Here is an 8,596-nt window from a genome sequence, read left to right on the forward strand (position 1 = left end):
CGGTCACATGACTTCACGTTAGTCTATAAAGGAACTCCACCACGGTCACGTGACTTCACGTTAGTCTGTAAAGGAACTCCACCACTGTCACATGACTTCACGTCTCCAGCACTAAGCTAAAGGAGGACGAGTGTTCCAGTGAGGACGTTTAGTCTTCTCATTTACGCTGACTCACTTCCTGGATTTAGGACTCGTTCCTGCAGCACTAACCCTGACATTTATATCTCTCATGTGTCACGTTCCCCCCGACAGCTGCTGGACATGAAGATTTTCGTGGACACGGACTCCGACATCCGGCTGGTGCGTCGGTTGAGGAGGGATATCACGGACCGGGGCCGGGACATCGAGGGCGTCATCAAACAGTACAACAAGTTCGTCAAGCCGGCGTTCGAGCAGTACATCGAACCCACCATGCGCCTGGCCGACATCGTGGTGCCCCGTGGTGCGTTCATACTCCACATACACACATGTTTACACACACAGTATACAGGTTACTACGACTATGACACAAGAAGTCTTTTTCTTGCATTGCACTGCTGTCAACCTGAATAACTCCCATGATTCTACGTTAACATCACGTCGCTTTGTTTTCCTGTTTGTCGTCAGGCGGTTTCAACATGGTGGCCATCGATTTGATCGTGCAGCATGTCCACAGTCAGCTGGAGGAGGTATTACAGACCTACACACACACACTAAACATATTAGTGGAGTGTTATGGCCCTTCATTCATCCCTCCTGGTGTTAGTTTTCTGTGTGGTTGAAGCATTTTTAGAATACCATTGGAACGATCAGCTGCAACCGTCCCTTAACTCTTACTGTCAGTCATTTAAAGGCTCCATCGCTCCCTCTAGTGGAGAGAAGACGCACTGCACCGATTATAACAGCAGGATGAATGTGCATGAATGAACTGGCCTCGTTAGTGTGAGCAGAGAGATAGAAGATAGAAATATAGGATTGTTGTCTTATATTTGTTTCAGTAAAAAAAAAACTTATTTGGTGGAAAGTAGCAAACTATACATTTCACGCTGTCATATTGAGGTCTAATATTAGCATGTTATTAATGTATTACTCCGAGTTTAAGCCCTAACATAGAATATATACTTGATGGTTATCATCCAGTAAGAGTCTGAATCTGAATCAGTTTTACTTTGGTAATTATTTAAATCTTCTCAAAATTCATCTTTCTAGAGTTTCTCTGCTTGTCCATCTTAACGGAATCCCTAAAATGATCCTTTGTATATTAATTGCTCACCCTCGTTCCTCCATCATGCCTCCACGCTGAACGGAGGCCAAACATCTGTTTACAAACTCTCACACAACTTGTGCAGTTTAATCTGAGTCTCATCTGTGCAGCTGTACGCTCACTGCTTCTCAAACTCATGCGTCGTAGCTAAAACATCGCCATTGAAATAAACCATCACACTAACAAGCAGCGCCTGTTTATTGGATTCTCTGTTCAACGCGGAGGCATGAGAGAATAACAATGATGAGTAATTAATATACAAAGGATCATTTTTGGGGTGAGAATGCTGCCGTTGTGTCAGACATTTAACAGGAAATAAACAAGTAGATTGATGAAGAGTCTCCAGACATTTGATTATTGATTTTAATAACATTTGTATTAACGCCTGGTTGATATTCATCTATATCAAACTCAATTTCAACTATTTTATTTAGACTTATAAGTGTATGTTTTCAGGTGAATTCAAAATATCACACAGCATTTAATATTGATGAATGATTGCACGTCCTTAATAACAATAACCCCCAATCAGAGGTTCATCCTGCTTCCTCTCCAGAATAAGACTGTTCAGTTTAGACTTTTGGATTTGTTGTGCAACATGCACCAAGTGTCACTGATTGTTTTCTAAGAAGGGGGGGGGGGGACTTTGTGACACAATGCAGTTCTGTTTTTCTCTCCACCACACACACACACACACACACTTAAGCTTGGTTTATACTTGCCGTAGCATGGTTTGCATGGCAGAAAATGACGTAATCACAGCCGGCGTGTCGTGAGCGAAGTGGTCGGGGGGGGGGGGGGGGGGGATCTTGGTCATCAACTTCTACAATTTTTTACAACTTCAACCTTTTGTTTCTTTATAATGCATTTAATACTTGACTTGTTTCTCTACCGGGCTGATAAAGTAGTCCATGAATATGAGGTATGAGTTAACGGTTAGTTACAATCCCTCCTCAGCAGTGAGGAGGTCGGTTTATGTCGTCTTTGTGATCCTTCACAGTTCATTTTTGTTTGTTCACCTTCTGGCGTTTCGTAAAATAATGTAACGAACGCGCTACAGTGCCACACGCGACTATAAACGAAGACACACACACACTCCCACACACACACACCTGATGGACTGCTTTCTCACCCCACTTCCCCCAAAATCCCTCCACGGCCCACAGCGTGAGCTCAGCGTCAGGTAGAGTGGCCTTTATCCTGTCTATCATTCTCTCCTCTCGCCATCTGTCCAGTGCCGCCCCCCCCCCCCCCCCCCCCCAGAAAAAAAAAAACCAACGACCTCTACCTTCCACTGATCTGCTGGCTGCCGCGGCACATCACCAGGCGGCACTGTTGTAGCGCTAATGCGGCTAATTGGCGATCAAGAGTCATTAAGACTCCAAAAAGACTTCGTCCACACTAGCGTGAAATATATAGTTAAATAAAAACATGCACACAAGCCGCTAAGATGAACGTGGTGTGGTGCAGCCAGCATTTTCATGTAAAGACTTTCCTTCTCTCTACCTCGTAGAGAAATGACAACTTACACTCTTCATGCCTTCTGTGTCTAAAAATACACCAATGAGTTGGAGTCGCTGACCCCTCCTTTCAGAGAGAGAGAGAGAGAGAGAACAGAAAGAGAGAGAGAGGGAGGAAGCTATTGTTGACTATCACATACCTCAGCCACAGAGAAAGTTTCCAATACCCTACTACTACAAAGCGCTGAGTTTTTCCATTGAATGTCGGCCACAGTGTCTGAGACAGAGAGAGAGAGACAGAGAGAGAGAGAGACAGAGAGAGAGAGAGACACAGAGACAGAGAGAGACACAGAGAGAGAGAGAGAGACACAGAGACAGAGAGAGACAGAGAGAGAGAGAGAGACACACAGAGAGAGAGAGAGAGAGACACATAGAGAGAGAGAGAGAGAGAGAGAGAGACAGAGAGAGAGAGAGAGACACATAGAGAGAGAGACACACAGAGAGAGAGAGAGAGACAGAGACACATAGAGAGAGAGGAAGTGAGCTCGGTGCCTGTCTTTAGACACAGGATGTGCCGAGGCCTGTGAGCTGAAATACCAACCTCTGCTGTTTCTACACGGTGAAAGAGTGACAGCCGCACCTCCCACGCTAACACACACACAATGGTTTGTGTGTGAATCCGATCTGGAAAGATAATCTAATATTTGTAAAGCTCCCTTACAGCCCGTTACTCTGCTTCTCCCTCTGGATCATACGTGATAACCAGGAGACGCTATTCTACCTAAAATGACCTTTCTCTGACAGTTGGAGGCCCAAAGCTGTCACCCTTTCTCCCCCGCGTGTGTGTGTGTGTGATGATCCCTTCATCTCCTCATCCACCTGATGTTGTTTTTTTCTCCCCCCCCCCCCCTCTCTTATCTGTTTCTCGTCTTTCTGTGTGTCCTTTCTGTCATGGTTGCGTTTCAAACAAAAACAAAACCTCTCTCTTTAGAGGAAACTTCGCTGGGATATGTGAGCAGATCTGCTATGATTTCTCTTTGTTTCTCTGCATCTGGCTAACGGAGACGTGGTGGAGACTGCAGTGTCAACACGACTGCACGACTGCATCTGTGTCTGTTCTTCTAGAGCCCAGGCTAGGCTAACTCAACCCTAATGTGTGGAGTCACTACAAGTAGTAGAGACCTATCATGGAAAATAAGCAGCGTGCATTTATTTGACACAGCATTTCAAACCCATATATATATATATATATAGGGTTCATATATATATATATATAGGGTTCATATATATATATATATATATATATATATATATATATAGTGTTAAACGCGGTGTTTTCCATCATGGTGGTCTCTGTGCTGTAATCGTTCCTCTGAATACTCAACACTGGCACCGTGTGCTTTGCAAATTCTGTGCGTCTGCCTCTTTTCCCCCCAAAGCAACAGCGGTTGCACACGACCATAATCAACTTTGCTTTAACTACTGCTGAAAAATGATTTGTGGTGTATTCAGTTTTCTGCACGTACTTACACGTCTGTGTGTGTGTGTGTGTGTGTGTGTGTGTGTGTGTTTACTGAATGTGCATACAGTACAGTGTGTGAGTGCACAGCTTGTGTGTAAACCTGCACATATAGGCTGGTGGGAGGGCACCCAACATCTAGATGTACCCGTAGTGGAAGTAGAGCAAAGCACTGTCGTGTTTTTCACACTTTCCTTTTCGTCTCCTACACACGGAATGGATTGTTGTCTAAAAGTATTTTACTACAAACGTGGTTAAATTGACTCTCTGAGTGACCCTTAAATTTGGTGTGAAAGCTGGCAGAGGGTTCATCTACATGTGTGCAGAACCAGAGAGTGGATGTGTTGATGAATTGAGGAAATGGACTACAAAAAGTAACAGATTATAAAACTACAAATAAAACTTATTAAGATCCCTGATCACGCTTTTTAAATGCCAACCGTCAAAGATACTGAAGTCAGAGTTTATCCTTTTACTTTGTTGTAGTCATCTATAGTGGTTATTTGCAACAGAAAAACTACACAACTGAAATGATCTGGAAATCAAATCTTGTCATTAGTAGTGTAATATTTTAAGCAGCTTAGAGCTCCTGTAGGTACAGCTCATCATTCCTCTCTAAGATCTATTTCATGTTGCTGTGAAAACAAAAGTTTTACAAGATTACATTGAACACATCATGATAGCATTATGATGTACCTTCACCCAGTACTCATGTTTGTATTACAGAGCCTGAAGGCATCATAATGGAGCAATATCAGCCGACAACGATCGTAACGATCCTCGGTGCATCTTTAACGAATGTATTTATTTACTTTGGCTGGGATCTGTCAGGGTTTGCTGGAATGACGAGGTTGTGCAACATAAAGGTGTGTGTGTGTGTGTGTGTCGCAACATCTGTCAACTTAACCACACAATGTTCTTCAACCAGAACATGAACATCATTGCTGAGCTTTGTTCTGCCTCTTAACGGCCATCTCATCAGACTAAAGCCCGTCACTGTGTGCAGAGAACTGTTGCTTGTGAGTCGTATTCATGCGTCTTCCCCCCGCTCCGCTATTTGTTGCCGTGGTTACAGGGCAGCCCTGGCTTCTGCACACCAGGCCCATCCCCTCCCCCAGACGCTCAGTGTTCTGGAGAGCACGCCTCAGGTCAGGGGCATGCACACCATCATCAGGTACGATCCTCACCACGTCCACCACGACAACCTGTTAGCCGGCATCTAACAGAAGCATCTTTCTTTATCCTCCGTTCGGCCTCGTGTAGGAACAAGGAGACCAGCCGGGACGAGTTCATCTTCTACTCCAAGAGGCTGATGCGTCTGCTGATCGAGCGGGCGCTCTCCTTCCTCCCCTCGCAGGTGTCACAGATACACCGTGACTGAATGCACATGCTCTGCATTGATGCTCTGTATTCCCTCTGTTTGAAGTAGGACATTGACTCTGAACCATTAGATACCTGCAGGAGGAGGAGCGGGTGACAGACAGACACTGATACATTATGAGGCCTTGAAACGGAGAGAGATAAAGATGAAAGGAAAAAGAAAGTAGTACGCATTTGTATTTGCTAAAAAAGATAATCAGATGCTGCATGAGCACGGAAACTTACCGAGTCACCACAGTGGAAAGTTTCCATACCTGAATCATAAGATACAGGCTTTGCATTACACACACACACACACACGTGACTGAAAGTGAAATGAATGACTCCTATAGTACACTACAGCGCAGCACTGTTATACATATATATATATACACACACACACACAGTCACACTGTTGTGATCTTTAATATCGTCTCAGGTCCACGTAGTCCAGACCCCCCAGGGAGAGGATTATGAAGGCAGGAGTTTCCACGGGAAGAGGGTGAGTGAACTCCATTTACTTCACGCCGTCTTTCTTCATTCGGACGGATTTCCGTCTCTCTCCTGAAACAGATGTAATTAACCTCTGTTTGAATTATTTTCTTCTTGTTGTTGTTGTTTTTCTTCAGATCACAGGCGTGTCCATCTTGCGAGCCGGGGAGACCATGGAGCCGGCTCTGAGGGCCGTGTGCAAAGACGTCCGCATCGGCAAGATCCTGATCCAGACCAACCAGGACACGGGAGAACCAGAGGTGTGGATTTAAGTTCATTACTACTCTGCTACAGCTACAGGATGGTACCGGTCATGTACGTGACATGTTGGCGTTAAACATCTCGTCTCTAAATGTCATCAGCTTCACTACCTGCGTCTCCCGAAAGACATCGGTGAAGATCACGTGATCCTGATGGACTGCACCGTGTCCACCGGAGCCGCCGCCATGATGGCCGTTCGAGTCCTGCTGGTGGGTGCGCCGCAAGTCCACGAAAAGCCCGCAATGGTTCCCCTCATGTCGCCCGTATTCATGCGTGTGTTGTTCATTTGCAGGACCATGACGTTCAGGAGGACAAGATCCTGCTGGTGTCTCTGCTCATGGCAGAAATGGGAGTTCACTCAGTGGCCTACGCGTTCCCACAGGTCAAAATCATCACAACCGCTGTGGACAAGAAGGTCAACAACCTCTTTCACATCATCCCCGGCATCGGTGAGTAAACATCCCACATTTTCTCACAGCGCAGACGCTGATGGACGGAGGAGACTGAGAACTTTGAGGAGCTTCGATAACGTAGGAAAAAAAACCCACACAGTGTTTAAAAGATATAAGTTCATGTTCGAGGTGTCTGTCCTCATAATACTGCAAATACGTAAATACTGCAATACTTTACTTTGAGCTCAGTCACCGCTGTGTTACCTCCTTCAGCGATCGATCGGGACTCAACAGACATTTAGTGTTTCTACCGCTTCAACTGTTTGTCACTTTTAACTGCTGTTTTTTGGCTCTTGTAGGAAACTTCGGGGACCGATACTTTGGAACAGACGCACCGCCCAACTGGAGCGACGAAGAGATGGATGAGCCCAGTTACTGATGGAACTATCGGCGACTGATCGGGCGATTCGGGGCTCCGCCCCCCTTTCGGAGGACGATACGAGGACACGCTGTAGGAAACAAGGAGCCCAGAGGAATCAACTGAAAACACTGTACAGTCACCCTGTTGGCATTCTGCGTGTATTATTTAATATCATGTAAATGCTCTCATGGGAAGTTTATGAAGTATGAAATATTTTTATATATACAGTATGCTATTTGTATTTTATTGTTTGAATTGTGACGATCTCTGACGTTAGCAGGCATGTTGCTTTAAGCCGTGAACTGTGGACGACACGAACGAATGTGAATTTAAACGCGCCGCAAAAAGAAGAAGACGTCAAGCTTTTAAGGTTGTTGTTTCACCGCGTATACCTTCCTCACAACTTTCACAAAAGTAAAAATCAGAACATGAACTCGTGTTGCTCAACACTCCATCGCCACGAGCACTTTGTGAAGGACCAGTCAGTCGGGAAGTGTGTGGGTGTATCCGTCTCTCTGAGCTCTCTGGTTCACCCTCTTCCTTTCTGTGGACGCTGACCGAACCAGTTAAAACGAGTGTTAAAACGCTTCTCTTTCATTATACAGCTCAGAGTATGCACTCGCGGTGTATATTTATGCAGCGTGTTCTTCATTTACATAGTTATGCAGCCAAGAAAACGGCTCATCTGCATTCAACAAACGTAGATTGAGAGTTTATCTCAGTCCCCATCAGATGCTCTTCTTCTTCTTCTGTTTGTATTTAAAGGGCTGTTGAGTGGAGGACACATGAACTCAGAACATCTGGATGTTAACGTGTTCACACAGCTGGTTCCTGGTGTTTATAAACGGTGTCAGCACTGAAATGAATGAGATCCGTCGGTTAAAGTTGGTGCGTATTTATTCTGGCCTTGTTGTTCTTTAGAGAGTGAGCCAGATGTTTGGTGTCTCCTCCATGTTAAGCTCACGTCAGCTAATGCAGCCAAACATCACAGCTGCTCAATATTCATTTTGAGTTTATTATGCAGTTTATTTAACAGGACGTTCTCTTCAACAAGTTGAACTATACAGATTGTAACGGATCATTTGTAAAAGAAAATATATATGTGTGTGTTTATATATACATATATATATATATATATATACACACACACACACACACACATACTTTTTTACATATTGAAAGAATCTAAAATACACAACATTAAGGTAAAAACAAACTTACTGCCGTTGTCTCTCCGGTACTTTGTTCAGCCGTTACCGTGCGGTACACGAGCTGCTGAGTCCTGTTAGTGAGTCACTGAGCTGAACATCCAGTTGTGTTTGACTGCGTGCTGCTTTGTGTTTGCCACTGCTGCTGCGTGCTCTTTTATATATAATATATATATTTACTTGTTAAATAAAAGTGCAGTCAAGCTTTTAAGTGTCTGAGTGTGTTATTTGATGTACGTCA

The 8,596-nt window shown here is 44.5% G+C and overlaps 1 protein-coding gene across 6 annotated transcripts in view; it reads left to right on the plus strand.

Annotated features, from left to right (window-relative positions):
- The window catches only part of uckl1b (uridine-cytidine kinase 1-like 1b), a 20,735-nt gene extending 12,453 nt beyond the window's left edge, over positions 1 to 8,282 (plus strand). For 3 of the 6 annotated variants that reach the window (XM_031844939.1, XM_031844941.1, XM_031844937.1), the window contains 10 exons: positions 253 to 442; positions 607 to 668; positions 2,410 to 2,426; positions 5,298 to 5,396; positions 5,486 to 5,579; positions 6,021 to 6,083; positions 6,211 to 6,333; positions 6,436 to 6,543; positions 6,627 to 6,783; positions 7,086 to 8,282. In XM_031844939.1, coding sequence (XP_031700799.1) covers positions 253 to 442; positions 607 to 668; positions 2,410 to 2,426; positions 5,298 to 5,396; positions 5,486 to 5,579; positions 6,021 to 6,083; positions 6,211 to 6,333; positions 6,436 to 6,543; positions 6,627 to 6,783; positions 7,086 to 7,165 — 993 coding nt within the window. In that variant the 3' untranslated portion in view covers positions 7,166 to 8,282. Of the gene's footprint in view, positions 1 to 252; positions 443 to 606; positions 669 to 2,409; positions 2,427 to 3,694; positions 3,715 to 5,297; positions 5,397 to 5,485; positions 5,580 to 6,020; positions 6,084 to 6,210; positions 6,334 to 6,435; positions 6,544 to 6,626; positions 6,784 to 7,085 lie in introns of all 6 variants that reach the window. The other 3 variants (XM_031844938.1, XM_031844940.1, XM_031844935.1) reach the window with 1 other exon arrangement.
- Positions 8,283 to 8,596: the final 314 nt, after the last annotated feature.

The sequence above is a fragment of the Anarrhichthys ocellatus genome, unplaced genomic scaffold, assembly GCF_004355925.1.
Source record: "Anarrhichthys ocellatus isolate YVR2014 unplaced genomic scaffold, GSC_Weel_1.0 scaffold5, whole genome shotgun sequence".
Classification (NCBI taxonomy): domain Eukaryota; kingdom Metazoa; phylum Chordata; class Actinopteri; order Perciformes; family Anarhichadidae; genus Anarrhichthys; species Anarrhichthys ocellatus.